The sequence below is a fragment of the Pantherophis guttatus genome, chromosome 3, assembly GCF_059756535.1.
Source record: "Pantherophis guttatus breed Tessera chromosome 3, ASM5975653v1, whole genome shotgun sequence".
Taxonomy (NCBI): Eukaryota; Metazoa; Chordata; class Lepidosauria; order Squamata; family Colubridae; genus Pantherophis; species Pantherophis guttatus.
In genome coordinates this window covers 11,584,216-11,600,125 of record NC_142065.1, presented here as the reverse complement: position 1 = coordinate 11,600,125, position 15,910 = coordinate 11,584,216, and the positions used below count along the sequence as shown (strand labels likewise).

Here is a 15,910-nt window from a genome sequence, read left to right as displayed (position 1 = left end):
GAGAGTAACTGCCCAAAGTCAGTAGCTGGCTTTCATGCCTAAAGTGGGACTAGAACTCAAGTCACCTGGTGATTGGCCCAAAGGCATCCTGCTAGTTTTCATGCCTAAAGTGGGATTTGAACTCACATTCTCCCAATTTCTTAACCTGGTGCCTTTACCTCTAGGCCTGTCAGTGTGTAAGAAATTATGAGCTAGGATAGCCATAACAACAAGTAAGCTCGTGAGTAAACAACAAGTAAACAAGTGAGACGGCTCGGAGCCTGGGTGTGGCTTAGCTTAATTGATCTGTATATATATATATATATATATATATATATATATATATATATATATATATATATATATATATATATATATATATATATATATATATATATATATATATATATATATATATATATATATGAATTGGTTTGTCCTTGCATTATAGCTTCTGTGATTTTTGGTTCTGGCTTCTGCTTCTTGTCCTTGTACTTGCTACCACATTGCAAAAGCTGCATGGGTATTGTATACATGCATTATGTTTTATATTATTGTATATAAACAAGTTTCTTCTATAAATGAATCCTGCTGAATTATTAATTGGTGTGCTGGTTGGATCTCTGCAAACTCTGTCAAGGCCAAACTGGCTCTCTAGTAGACTAGATGGTGTATTTTATATTTTATAATAAACTTACTAGCATAGGTCTCCTATAAAATATTCAAGAGGGAAGCCAGCAGGAAGTTGCAATCATGTGAAGTCCTCACTTAACAATAGTAACCAGGAACTGACAGACCTGCCATTGTTAAGGGTTGAAGTCAGGTGACAACATGACTTTACATCACTCAGCGATGGATACTCTGGTCTCAATCACTGTCATTAAGTGAAGGCTTATTTTGTTCAAGGGCTGCCCCTCATATCTTATTTTGAAGACCCACAAGATTTCCCACCCTTTGGGATGAGAGGCTGTGGAGGGATGTCCTCAGAAGGATACATGCAGTGATGGGATTCAACCGGTTTGCACCACTTTGGCCAAACCAGTTGTTAAATTGCTGGCTGGCCCCTCCCCTCTGCTCCCTGCCCCTTCCAGAAGTCCCCCACGCACCCCGTTTTTGCTCCTAGGAGGCTGCAGGGAGGCCTACTAGGCCCAAAATGGGGCATGGGGGGGGGGGGGTGAGGCCCTCCCCGCAGCCCATTTTTGCTCCCAGAGGGGTGCAGGAGGCTGATGCTGCCCGTCATGCCCCCTGGCCATGCCCACCATGGCCATGCCCTCCCAGCCGGTCATTAGGGCAGAGAACCGGTTGTTAAATTATTTGAATCCCACCACTGGATACCTGTGTAGAGATCAGAGAGAAAATACTCACGGTAGCAAATATAAGGTGAATCTATGGAATGATCAGGGGATTTATAATATCCTGGACTGCACCTCTCACAGTTAACGCCCGTTGTATGATGCTGCAAAATAATTCATCTGTTAGCTGCCATTATTTTGAGGCATCATGAGTCAGACAGATACAATCAATCAATCAAACAAACAAACAAACAATTGCATTCGTTGGTAGACCAGCAGAGAAAAACCCCAAAGTCACAATTAATTAGGATAAAAAAAAAGAAAAATATAATTCTCCTAAAACACAGGCAATCCACGACTTACAACAGCTCATTTAGTGACCATTCAAAGTCACAACGGCACGGAAAAAAGTGACTTATGACCGTTTCCCCACACTTATGACCGTTGCAGCATCCCCATGGTCACCGGATCAAAATTTAGACGCTTGGCAACTGACAACTGCTGTGCCCCAGGGTCATGTGATGAAGTTTTTGTGACCTCCTGATAAGCAAACTCAATGGGGAAGCCAGATTCACTTAAAAACCGTGTTTACTAGCTTAACAAGTGCAACGATTCGCTTCACAACGGTGGTAAGAAAAGTCGTAAAATGGAGCAAACATTTAGCCTTGTTCAGCAATATAAATTCTGGGCTCCATTGTGGTCATAAGTCAAGGACTATCTGTAATTAAACTAAGGAGACACAACTAGCCTCAGTGCAATTTCTCGGCAATTTCTCCTCCCAGACCCCTCCAAATTCGCTCTTCGGCAACTAGAGAATCATCCCCATTCTTCTCAGACAAGATCGTTCGTGAAACAATCCAATTCCAAAAAAAAATTCAAACACTGTATCTCAAAAGAATGAGAGGAAATACTGTGTACAAATTTAAGGCCCCACCTGACAGTCAATGCAGACCCCTCCTCCTTCAAACTGGTCGTAACGATTCTTGCTGGCTTTCTGATGCTCAATGTCCGGGTCATAATAGCAGTCATAGGCATGGCCATTGCAATTACAGGCTGAAATAATAGAACAGGCGATTAAAAGCTGGTACAACTTCTGATTGACACAGTGCCCTGTTTGCAATGGCAGAATTGCTGATGCGACAATATCCGTAGCATCCCAATGTATTGTGAGCCGCCCTGAGTCTTCGGAGAGGGGCGGCATATAAATTAAATTAAATTAAATCCTCTGGGTGGTTGGATAACTTTAAATTGATGCACATATTTGCTTATTGCAAAATGCTGGTTGATCACCAACGTTTTCTAGTAATACAGGTAGTCCTCGACTTGCAACAGCTCATTTAGTGACCGTTCAAACTCGCAATGGCACTGGAAAAAAGTGACTTACAACTGTTTTTCACACTTATGACCATTGCCGCATCCCCATGGTCATGGGATTTACATTCGGATGTTTGGCAATGAACTCACATTAATGACTGTCCTGGGGTCATGTGATCCAGTGGTGGGTTTCAAATTTTTTACTACCGGTTCTGTGGGCGTGGCTTGGTGGGCGTGGCTTGGTGGGCATGGCAGAGAAAGATACTGTAAAATCTCCATTCCCATCCAACTCCAGGGGAAGGTTACTGTAAAATCCCCATTTCCTCCCGATCAACTGGGACTTGGAAGGCAGAGAGTAGATTTTGGGGGGGGCGGGCAGTCAGAATTTTTACTACCGGTTCTCCGAACTACTCAAAATTTCCGCTACCGGTTCTCCAGAACTGGTCAGAACCTGCTGAAACCCACCTCTGATGTGATCCCCTTTTGTGACCTCCTGACAAGCAAAGCCAATGGGGAAGCCAGATTCACTTAACAACCATGTTACTAATTTATGAACTGCAGTGATTCAAATGGAGCAAACCCACTTAACAAATTTCTCACTTAACAACATAAATTTTGGGGTCAATTTGGTCGTAAGTTGAGGACTACCTGTAGTACTCCACACACACAAAAAGACTGAAGGTTAGGAATATTAAAACAGTGCTTGGTTCATTGTTTGACTGAATCTAGAAACTCACATCTGTTTCAGAATGCAAAAAAAAAAAAAAAGATAAATGAACCACAAGTTGTTTAAAATATTATCAGTAGTCCTCAGCTTACTATCATTTATTTAGTGACTGTTTAAAAGTTACAAGGCACTGAAAAAAATGACTTAAAACTGGTTTTTACACCAGAATCTCCATGATCGCATGATCAAAATTCAGATGTTTGACAACTGGGCATGTATTTATGACAGCTGCATTATTCTGAGATCATAAAATCATCACCTTTTGTGACCTTCTGACAGGCAAAGTCAATGGGGAGGCCAGATTCACTTAACAACCAGGTTACTAACTTAACAACCGCACGGATTCACTTATCAACAGTGGCAAAAAAAAAAAAAAAGGTCGCAAATTGGGCAAAACTTCACTTAACTTTTTTGCCTTACTTAGCAAAGGAAATTTTGGTCTCATTTGCGGTACTAAGTTGAGAACTACCTATATTTCATTATAACTATCCATAATCTAATGCCAATCAATTTTCCCATTTCCTTGAGTTAAGCAGAATTCTAGAAGCCTCATTATGCTGCGTGATTTTCTTTACATTTTTACAAAAAAATTTAAACTGTTTCTAGCCTTTCTCATTTTAATTAAGCTAAGAAGCTTCCAATGTTTAAAAAGCTTGCTTTTAGCAAAGCTATTCCACTTTCATGAATCCTGATGGTTGCCCTTTTCTGTACTGTTTCCACCCTGTAAATTTTCCATCCCTTTCTCTACCTTTTCCTCCTCAGTTATTTTCCTAATAGCCTTTTGTACAGAGTTGGTCAACTGAGTTCTTAATGCTCTCAATTGTAAATATTCCATCTTTTTAGGTAATAGAAGATAATAATGAAATAATGGGAAAGCATCGCTTACAAACTGAAGTGATGCTTGAGCCTCTCTAAAATTCCCTATTTAATGTAGAATTATTGCACAATAAATATCTAAATCCTAAATTCTCCAAGATTTTTGCTCTAAGTTCTCCAATTTTTCAAGTTGAGAAAGGTACTTATGACTTCGACTTACGATGACAATTGAGCCCAAATTTTTTGTTGCTAAGTGAAACATTTGTTTAGTGAATTTTGCCCCATTTTACCACCTTTTGTGCCACAGCTGTTAAGTGAATCACAGTAGTTGTTTAGTCAGAGACATGGTTGTTAAGTGAATCTGGCTTCCCCGTTGTCTTTGCTGGTTAGAAGGTCGCAAAAGGGGATCACGTGACCCCTGGACACTGCAATCGTCATAAATATGAGTCAGTTGCCAAGCATCCGAATTTTGATCATGTGACTATGAGGATACTGCAACGGTTGTAAGTGTGAAAAATGGTCATAAATCACCTTTTTCAGTGTCGTTGTAACTTTGAATGGTCACTAACTGAACTGTTGTAAGTCGAGGATTACCTGTATAAGATTGACTGAACTGTCCAGCCACAAACACCATCAATTCAGGCCCTGTTATTAATTAATGAATATCCCACCTTTATTATTTTCCAGGAAAATATAATGCCGTTCATCATACATAGGAGGTTTTGCACATTAATACTTTATTATAAAGTTGGAATCTTTGTATTTCAATATGCAGATCCTCCTACGTATGATGCACAACATTTGCTTTTCATCCATATTGTTGAGATCCTTGCATTTCGTCTTCTTTTCAGCCATCCTGAATAATTTAATAACATCTGCAAGCATCGTCCATACCTGGATCCAATTAAAAGTAACATTTTCTTTTCAATTGAACCAGGGGTGGGCTCTACTTACCATTGCTACCGGTTCGCAAAGGGAGCGTGTGCGTGTGCACGCTCCCTTTGCTGGCGCACGGCACTTCTGCACATGCGCAGAGCATCCTTGATGACGTCCGGGTGGGTGGGCGGAGCCTCCCACTGCCGTTACTACCGGTTCACCAGATCCGGACCGAACCGGTAGAAACCTACCACTGAATTGAACCCTGCACCAAATGACTTCAAGTAGGGTTTTTTTTGGGTTGTGTTTTTTTTTTGGCAACAAGAGCAGTAATTTTCCACTGTCTTGCTCTGGGGCTGTTTTGTCAGCTTCCCACACAAAGCTGTGACCCTGTGATTTTTCCGGTCTTTTCCATTTCCAGAACTACCAGGTGTGACCTTCCTTAATTCTTTGAGTCCAGTCCAGGTCTAATTTCTCTAGGTCAGGCATCCTTGAAGAATGCCAGAAACGTCAGCAGATGTAAAACAGCAGGAGATCCCATGAAGTGATGCATAATACTAGGGCCAAGAACTGGTGCTGCTTGCCAACTTGGAAAGGGGAAAAGGTTGATTCGAACATTTAATAAAATGCCTTAAAAGTTGACTCTTTCAGAGCCAGCTTTCTCACTTTCCCGCTGGTCACTCTTAAGATTTTTAAAAAGGCTTCCGTGATACTTACTGGGTGGCATTCTTCTGAGTCAATGCCAACTGAAAACGATTCACTCAGGAACTGTGCTAATCGATACCTCAGATGTTTAAAAAAACAAACAAACAAAGAAAGCCAAAAGAAAGCCAGAGCCTTGGTGGCGCAGCAGACTAAAGTACTGTTAAGTAACACCAGCTGCCTGCAATTACTGCAAGTTCAAATCTCACCAGGCTCAAGGTTGACTCAGCCTTCCATCCTTCCGAGGTAGGTAAAATGAGGACCCAGATTGTGGGGGCAATAAGCTGACTTTGTATAAAAAAGAATGAAAGCCCTACTAAGCACGTATATACAAAAGTATGAAGGCTATTGCTTAACACATTGTAAGCCGCCCTGAGTCTCCGGAGAAGGGCGGCATATAAATCGAACCAATCAATCAATCAATCAATCAATCAATCAATCAATCAATCAATCAATAAATAAATACTACTCTCCAACAGCCCTTTTGAATTATTCTCAAGATAACGTTAAAGGTTCTGAGTGCATTTTGATTTTGATTTTAATCTTATGTTATGCCGTGTTTATTTAATTGTTAGGTTAGCATCCTGATTTCCATTCAGGAGACTCCGTTTCCTGTTTTTCCCAAGTCAGTCAGTCAATCAATCAATCAATCAGAATAGAGCTGAAAAGGACCTTGGAGGTCTTCTAGTCGAAACCGCTGCTCAGGCAGGAGGCCCTATACCAGGGGTGTCAAACTCAAGGCCCACGGGCCGGATCTGCCTCCCCGCACCCGATTTTGGCCGGCAGGATGCTGCAGGAGGCTGTCCAGGTTGAAAACGGGGCATGCAGGAGCTGCCCGCTGCCCCCCCCCTCGCACCCCATTCAAGGGTGCTGCAGAAGGGCATCCATCCCGTCTCCTCCCACTCTCCCCAGACGACCCATGGAGGACAACTACAATGCTGATCTGGCCCTCCAAGAAATCCACCCCTGCCCTATACCATTTCAGACAGGTGCAGTGGTGGGATTCAGCCAGTTCGCACCACTTCAGGAGAACCGGCTGTTAATTTTCTGAGCAGTTTTGGCAAACTGGTTGTTGGAAGAAATCATTAGGGCAGAGAACTGGTTGTTAAATTACTTGAATCCCAGCCTTTTCTTAAAAACCCACAATGCTAACCCTTTGAGGCAGGCTGAGCTGACAGAGAAAGTCTAAAGCCTCTCTGTGGGCATGCGTGCCTTTGCCAGCTGTTCTTCTGGTTTTTCGGTGTGCACATGCACACCAGTCACCTGGTTTTTGGGTTTCTGGCGCTCCGGCTTGTGTGAAGACCAGCTGGTTGGCACGCATGTGCATACTGGAAACTCGCAGACCAGATGTCTGGTGCCCACATGTGCATCAGCCAGCTGGTCTTTGGATTTCCGATGCTCCGGATGCACATGTGTGCGTTTACCATCACTGGTCTAAAGACTGGCTTCCATCTGCAAAGAGGGGTAGGGCTGTCTTAACGCATGGGCCTGATGGGCACTTGCCCGCGAGCCCCATGAACATAGGGGCTCCATACTAATCTGTGTATGTTAATCCTTCAATGCACCTTGTGTCAGTTTTCGTTTCTTACAAAACTTACGTTCACATTCATTGGCACTGTCGGTAGTGGCTGGTTTCCAAGGCAATTGGTTGAATCCTGGACAACAGTGATCACACGACCCACCACAGGTATTGTGTTGACAGTCACACTGTAACCTGCAAATAAAAAGGGCAGTGAATCCAATGCAAACATCTGTATGGATACATCATACCAATTGCTTTTACATGACCTTGAATTTTGGAGTACCAGCTGGCCTATGTTCTCCATGGTCTATTGTGGTCTACAGAATAATAGAATTGGAAGGGATCGTGGAAGTCTTCTAGTCCAGCGGTCACCAACTGGTGGTCCACGAGAAAATTTTGGTGGTACACAGAAAAATTATTTGTATTTTTTATATTGCACTAAATCAGGGATCCTCAAACTATGGCCCATGGGCCGAATATGTGCAATGAATGTTTGTGTTGCTGCAAAGAGTCTCCCCCTTTGGGGTCTTTTTGTGTGGGTTGGAGGGGGGCAGGAATTCAAACTTGGATTCTGCTTCAGCCTCCTGGTGCGGGGCTTTGGCAAAGCCTGAAGGGAAGTGTCGCTGGTGGCAAGGAGCCGGAGGGCCTCGTTCCAGTGGGACTGCATCATGGCCTGGAACTGGCTGACCATCTCAGCCCACTGAGCCTCCAGGCGCCGGTACCTGGCCTTGCACTCCCGCAGGTCTTCCCTCTGCTTGGAAAGCCTATGCTCACAGTCCTCAGTGAGGTGCTTCTGCTGAGCCTCCTTCTCGGCCAGATCCAATTTGAACTGAGCCATCTGTTTTGCCAACTCTTTCTCATGGAGGCTGCTTAGCTCCAACAACTGCTTCCTGTTGGGGCCCTAAGGAGCTCGGGCGGGCAGGTGATGAGTGGCTGGGAGGGAAGGGGCAAGTAGAGACGGCGAGGCACCCCTCAATGTGAGTGACACCAAGTTGGCCATGCCCATTCAGTCACATGACCACCTAGCCACGCCCACCCAGCCGGTCATTAGGCAGATCGTATTAGTGGTCTGTGGGATTTAAAATTATGAATTTAGTGGTCCCTGAGGTCCGAAACGTTGGGGACCCCTGTTCTAGTCCAACTCCCTGCTCAAACAGGAGGCCCTATATACTATTTCAGACAAGTGGCTGTCCAGTCTCTTCTTGAAAACCTCCAGTGATGGAGCGCCCACAACTTCTGGAAGCAAACTGTTCCACTGGTTAATTGTTCTCACTTTCTCCTTAGTTCTAGGTTGGTTCTCTCCTTGATTAGTTTCCCTCAGTGGTGAAATTCAGCCAGATCTATCTGGCTCGTGCGATCTGGTAGGGCCGGCGATGGGAGGCTCCGCCCACCCACTCGGACGTCATCACGTCCCATTTTGAAGGCTCTGCGCATGCGTGGAGGAGGCGCGCGTGCTCACATTTGCAATCCGGTAGCAAAGGTAAGTGCATTTTACCTCTGGTTTCCATCCATTGTTTCTTGTCCTGCCTTCAGGTGTTTGGAGAATAGGTTGACTCCCCCTTCTTTGTGGCAGCCCCTCAGATATCGAAACACTGTTATCATGTCACCCTGAGTCCTTTTTTTCATTAAACCAGACATACCCAATTCCTGAAACTGTTCTTCATCTATTTTAGCCTCCGGCTCCTACTCTCAAAATGATTGAAAATTTCTACTCCATGAGTAGAAAATTAAAACAGTGGTAAAAGATCCCAGAAGGTAATTTTTTAAGCTTTCAAAATTTATCATTTTGTTATCAGAATATAAAACACAAAGAAAATGAATATAATGGGAAACGTGGGGTGGGAAAAGGGAAAAGGAGAAAGTGTGGGGTAGAAAGAGAAAAAGAGGGGAAAAAAAGGAGTTGACTTCTGACTCTTTTTTTTAGCACAGTAGAAAATAAAAACATTACAGCCTCAACTTTTTATTTTCACCCAATAATATATATAGATAGTCATCGACTTACAACAGTTCATTTAGTGATGGTTCAAAGTCACAACGGCACTGAAAAAATTTCGACTTATGGCCGTTTTTCACACTTACGACCGTTGCTGCTTCCTTGCCGTCACGTGATCCAAATTTGGGTGCTTGGCTACTGACTCATAAATTACAACGGTTGCAGTGTCCCGGAGTCATGCGAACAGCTTTTGTGACCTTCGGACAAGCAAAATCAATGGGGAAGCCAGATTCGCTTAATAACCATGCTATTAGGAGCCACGGGGGTGCAGTGGTTAGAGTGCAGTACTGCAGGCTCCTTCTGCTGACTGCAATTTGGCAGTTCAAATCTCACCAGGCTCAAGGTTGACTCAGCCTTCCATCCTTCCGAGGTGGGTAAAATGAGGACCCAGATTGTTGGGGGCAACAGGCTGACTTAGAAAGGGCTGTAAAGCACTGTGAAGAGGTATATAAGTCTAAGTGCTATTGCTATTTCTACTAGCTTAACAACTGCAATGATTCAGTTAACAACTGTGGCTAAAAAGGTCATAAAATGGGGCAAAATTCCCTTAACAAACTTCTCACTTAACAACATAAGTGAGCCATCACTGAGCTGTTGGACAACATTACTTGGTCTGTTGTGTGGATGTTTGGGTGGTTTAAAGATGGGGAATTGCAGTGGGTGGGAGTGTGTTTGGGGATTGTTATGTGTGTTGGACTTGGTCTTTGGGTGTTAAGTGAATTTCGTTGTATGGATATACTGTGTATCCATGTACAATGACAATAAAGTTATTATTGTTAGTACAATACTACAATGGTAGTACAGTGGTCTAAAGCACCCTGTTATTAAGACCAGCTGCCTGCAATTACTGCAGGTTCGAATCTCGCCAAGGCTCAAGGTTGACTCACCCTTCCATCCTTTCTAAGGTAGGTAAATTGAGGACCCAGTTGTCGGGGCAATAAGCTGACTTTGTATAAATATACAAAAGAATGAAGGCTATTGCTTAGCGCATTGTAAGCCGCCCTGGGTCTCCGGAAAAGGGCAGCATATAAATCAAATTTTAAAAAAAAAATTATAAATTTGGGGCTCTATTGTGATCTTAAGCCGAGGACTACCTTACTATCCATTTCTATAAAAAAAACAAACAACCCTGTCTAATCAGCAAAACCCAAATCAAAAGTTTCCATTTTTTCCCATCACAAGCACAAAATCCAGAAGCGGTTTCCAAATGGAGAAAGTCCTTTTTGGGTGTGCATACGTGGTCTACCTGTATGTACCTTTGTCTGTACCCTTCAACGTTGGATTTCATCAGCTGGATTTGCAGTGTTGTTTTTTTTAAAAAAAAAAAAAATAGGCAGTTCTGAAAGTACCTGGCAAGAATTTTGTCCCGTCTACTGCTTTATCAAGAGGTGACCTCATGCTACAAAATTCCATTCCCCAGTACCCGCCCAAGGAAAACACTATCTGTCAGCTGCATGGTTAATATAGTCCTGTTCCAGCTTTTATCTCTACAATTACTCATTTCCCCCCTCGGGGCCTGCCTCTCCTTCCCCTGGCACCACACATATACACTGCGCAGTGTTCGCTTGTTCATAATCCAGGATTTAAAAATAGATACATCTTCTATTTTAAAAAAATAACAAACAATGATGTACCAGCCACTGCAGGAATTTCAACGGAGCTTCTACTTCTGCGTGTAACCAGTAGACCAACACTAAACAAACGTTCTGCTCCAGGACCAATCGTGCTCGACTTACTTTAGTTCGTTTAGTGATTGTTCAAAGTTACCACGGCCCTGAAAAAAAGTGACTTATGACTGTTTTTCTTCACTTAAAACCATTGCAGCATCCCCATGGTCAAAATTCAGAGGCTTGGCAACTGGTTCATATTTATGACGGTTACAGTGCCCCTCACATCCTGGACATAAACTGTTTCAACTCCTACCCTCAAAATGACGCTATAAAGCACTGCACACCAGAACAAATAGACCCGTGATGGCGAACCTATGGCACGCGTGCCACAGGTGGCACACGGAGCCGTATCAGTGGGCACGCGAGCTCAGCTCCACTAGCTGATTTTCGGGCCTTCCGGGCCCACCGGAAGTTGGCAAACGGGCTGTTTTCGGCCTCCGGAGGGCCTCTGGGAGATGGGGAAGGCTGTTTTTGCCCTCCCCAGGCTCCCAGAAAGGCTCTAGAGCCTGGAAAGAGTGAAAAATGGGCCTCCTGGGCCCACCGTGCCATCATGTGCCAAAAGTGGGGAGAGCACGGGGGGGGGTCGCAAGCACATGCGTGGGGGGTGGGGCGCATTGAATTATGGGTATGGGCACGCGCGCGCATGACCACTCTGCACTCCCCCCCACTTTTGGCACGTGATAGCAAAAAGGTTACCCAGCACTGAACTAGACACAAGAACAGGTTTTTCCCAAACGCCATCACTCTGCTAAACAAATAATTCCCTCAACACTGTCAAACTATTCACTAAGTCTGCATTATTATTAATTTTCTCATCTTCTCATCATTCCTACCACCCATCTCCTCCCACTTATGACTGTATGACTGTAACTTGTTGCTGTATCCTTACAATTTATATTGATTGCTTCCTAGTATGATTTGATTGCTTATTTGTACCCTATGACTATCATTAAGTGTTGTCCCTTATGATCCTTGACGAATGTATCTTTTCTTTTTATGTACACTGAGAGCATATGTACCAAAGACAAATTCCTTGTGTGTCCAATCACACTTGGCCAATAAAGAATTGTATTGTATTGTATTGTATTGATTCACTTAACAACTCTAGCAAGAAAGGTCGCAAAATGGGCCAAAAGCCCAAAACTCACTTAACAGCTGTCTCACTTAACAACAGAAATGTTGGGCTCAATTGTAGTCGTAAGTCAAAGACTCCCTGTATTTAACATGGTTTCTGTGTCATCGTCTCTAGCAGAGAAGTTTCCTTTATGAAGCCAGCTATTATGGTTTAATGCTGGGTATAATCACCCTCTTACAGGTTTAAATCACGGCTGTCAAACTCCCACAGGCCGGATGTGTCACGCGCTGGCCACGCTCACGCCTGGGAAAAGTTCCAATATGTCACGTGACACCACCATGGCGATGTGTGTTTGACACCCCTGGTTTAAATAATCAGGCTTAGAATGATACAGGAACAATATATAGAAGAAATAAAGCTAAATCCTTCTTCAATCATCCGAACGTGGATTATGGTATCTGAGTGGATACAAAAAGTTATTTTAATTTATAATTGTAACCTGCAAATTCATCCCTTTCCCAGGAAATTTGCAGAAATGCAAATACACATTGAGGCATCCCTCAAATCTTACACTATATCTTTGAAATAGTTGTGTGTTATATCTGGAATAGCTGTGCTTATACAAAATAAACTAAAATAATGTCTCCTATGCATATAATCTTGAAAGAATGCAATGAATGGATAAATATAAAGGTTGGAATCACATCACTGGTCGTGTTTCAAGTTTCAAAATCACTTAAGATTGATTGATCAAGATTATTTGATGAATTATTATTCAGTAAACATTGCCAGGGAAAGTTACCTAAACAGTTCCAGTGCAATTCTCGTAATGCATTGGACTAGGACCGTGATGGCGAACCTATGGCACGCGTGCCAGAGGTGGCACGCAGTGCCCTCTATGTGGGCACGCGAGCCATCGCCCCAGTTCAGCCCCACTGTGCATGCGTGCGTGCCTCCCACCTGCTAACTGGTCCTCGGGTCTCTGCCACGCATGCATGGGGGAGGGGCGTATGCGGGGACTGTGTGTGCATGTACGGGGGGGCAAGGCATATGCCGGGGGCCGCCTGTGCATGCAGTGGGGCAGGGCGCATGCAGGGGGCACGTGGATGCACAGGGGTGGGATGCATGTAGGGGGCACACACGCATTGCACTCTGGGAGTTTGGGCATGGGCATATGCATAGGACCAGGATATCTACGGGACCGCCTTCTGCCACCAACAGCTTCCCACCGACCAGTTCGCTCCCACAGAGAGGGACTCCTCAGGGTGCCGTCAGCCAAGTTATGTCGGCTGGCGACACCCAGGAGGACAGCCTTATCCAGAAAAGGTTAGCCATCACTGGACTAGGATGAGTGGAAAAATTAGATATTTCAGGCAATGTCCTTTTAATAAACTCCATCTACAGTTAACTGATTCCGAAATGTCACCGATGCTCTGTTCCAACATTCCTGTATTGTATAGTCTGGACTGAGCCTTTGTATTGATGGTGAATAAAACTACGTGAATGAATGCAAGAGAAGAACACTGGAGGTTTTTAAGGAGAGATTCTACAACCATTTCTCTGAAATGGTATAGGGCAGTGATGACTAACCTTTTTGCCATTGCATGCCAGGACCGGGGAGGAGGGTGGCGCACATGCGTGCCCACACCTGTAATTCCATGTGCCCCACATATGTATGCATGACCCCTCTGCTTCCCCTCCCCTGCTCTTGGCATGCGATGGCACGGTTTTCTGTCTCCCCAGCCTCCAGAGCCTTTCTAGGAGCTTGGGGAGGGCGAAAATGACCTTCCCCATCCCCAGGAAGCCCTCCGGAGGCTGGAAATGGCCCATTTGCCAACTTCCAGAGGGCCTTCCCCACCCCCACCCCCGAGACCCTCTGGAGACAGAAAACAGCCTGTTTCCCTACATCGGTGGGCCCAGAAGGCCCGAAAATCAGCTGGCCAGCATGCGCATGCTCGCCAGAGTTTAGCTCACGTGCCCACCGATATGGCTACACATGCCACCTGTGGCATAGGTTCCATAGGTTCACCATCACGGTGATAGACCTTGGGAAAAACTTGGGAGAGTGGGCAAAGAGACCCTGCTAAGAGAAAGATCAGATAAGAGGCAGCACAGCCCACAGCTAGACAGTGGGTAGGGCAAGAGGCTCACCCTCCCTAGTTTCCCAGGCTGTAAAGGAGACAATGATGGGAGAAGGATTTGCACTTTCAGATTTCCAAGATTGATATCAGCCTCATGGGATAAACCAGATAGGAATTGAACTAATACCCTTTTATTGTAAAGCTCATTGACAGAACCTTACAAATCTAAAAGTGTGATTGTTTGAGGGAGGAAGGGAGGGAGGGAGATGGGAAGAAAGGGAGAGAGGGAGATGGGAAGGAAGAAAGGGAGGGAGGGAGGAGGGAGGGAGGAAAGAAGGAATAAATGGGAGGGAGGGAGGGAGGGAGGGAGGGAGGGAGGGAGGCAGGCAGGCAGGCAGGCAGGAAGGAAGGAAGGAAGGAAGGAAGGAAGGAAGGAAGGAAGGAAGGAAGGAAGGAAGGAAGGAAGGAATCTTTCCTATTCATACATCTAATTATTGGACAGGTAAAAAAAAAGGAATGAATGAATTCATCCTCAGAATGAAAGACTACTTTTGGAAGAATTAATCTCCTTTCCAAAGAAGCATCTCCAAGTATTCTGCATCTTCAATCGATGGTCCACATTCAGAAAGGAGGTGAATTCAATCATATTGCAAAATCTGCTGAAACGTTGCCAGCTCATATATCATGAGAAGGATCTGCAAAAAACAGGTTGTTTCTAGGATGTCACGGAGAAAAGCAGATTGTTGAAAAGAGCTGGGCCCCTTGAAAGCAAGAGTTCTCTAGCACCGCTTCACAGTCTAACAATGGCTATAACACAACCCCAGATTTCTTGACAAAAATGACCGATGAGTCTTAAAAGACAAAGGAAATGGACATAAGAAAAATGCATTTCCTTCCAAGAAAATGAACTGCCCTGTTAGGCTAAAATACAACATTCTTTCCCACAAAATGCAAACCAAATGTTTCTGAATCACCCAGAGAGGATGCAGAAGCCACGAGGACAACTGTCCACCATAAGAGAATGTGACAAAAAACACTGAGGTTTTCCTGAAACTTCAGGGCGAGGGAAAGGAGACCCCTCCCTCTACAAAATTCAGCTTTTCAATGCCAGCTCTTGAAATTCGGAATGCATTTTTTTCGGAACAACTTCAGATAATGGAGTGCAGAGAAGAGCAACAAAGATGATTAGGGGACTGGAGACTAAAACGTATGAAGAACGGTTGCAGGAACTGGGTATGTCTAGTTTAATGAAAAGAAGGACATGGGGCAGTGGTGAAATCCAAATTTTTTTATTGCCTGTTCTATGGATGTGGCTTGGTGGGCATGGCTTAGTGGGCGTGGCGTGGCAGGCATGGCTTGGTGGGCATGGCAGGGGAAGGATACTGCAAAATCTCCGTTCCCACCCCACTCTATGGGAAGGATACTGCAAAATCCCCAATCCCTCCCCACTCCTGGGGAAAGGATATTGCAAAATCTCCATTCCCACCTCACTCTGGGGCCAACCAGAGGTGGTATTTGCCGGTTCTCCGAACTATTCAAAATTTCCGCTACCAGTTCTCCAAAACCTGTCAGAACCTGCTGGATTTCGCCCCTGGCTAGGGGAGACATGATAGCAGTGTTCCAATAACTCAGGGGCTGCCACAAAGAAGAGGGAGTCAAGCTATTCTCCAAAGCACCTGAGGGTAGAACAAGAAGCAATGGGTGGAAACTAATCAAAGAGAGAAGCAACTTAGAACTAAGGAGAAATTTGCTGACAATGAGAACAATTGATCAGTGGAACAACTTGCCTCCAGAAGTTGTGAATGCTCCAACACTGGAAGTTTTTAAGAAGATGTTGGGTAACCATTTGTCTGATGTAAGGTT

General features: G+C 44.4%; 1 protein-coding gene across 2 annotated transcripts in view; it reads right to left on the bottom strand.

The window, feature by feature from the left end:
- LAMA5 (laminin subunit alpha 5) overlaps nt 1-15,910 on the bottom strand; it is a 236,639-nt gene that overhangs the window by 132,904 nt on the left and 87,825 nt on the right. For both annotated transcript variants that reach the window (XM_087889038.1, XM_087889037.1), the window contains exons 7-9: nt 7,305-7,420; nt 2,206-2,324; nt 1,345-1,435 (exon numbers count right to left, since the gene is read on the bottom strand). In XM_087889038.1, coding sequence (XP_087745164.1) covers nt 1,345-1,435; nt 2,206-2,324; nt 7,305-7,420 — 326 coding nt within the window. The remainder of the gene's footprint in view (nt 1-1,344; nt 1,436-2,205; nt 2,325-7,304; nt 7,421-15,910) is intronic.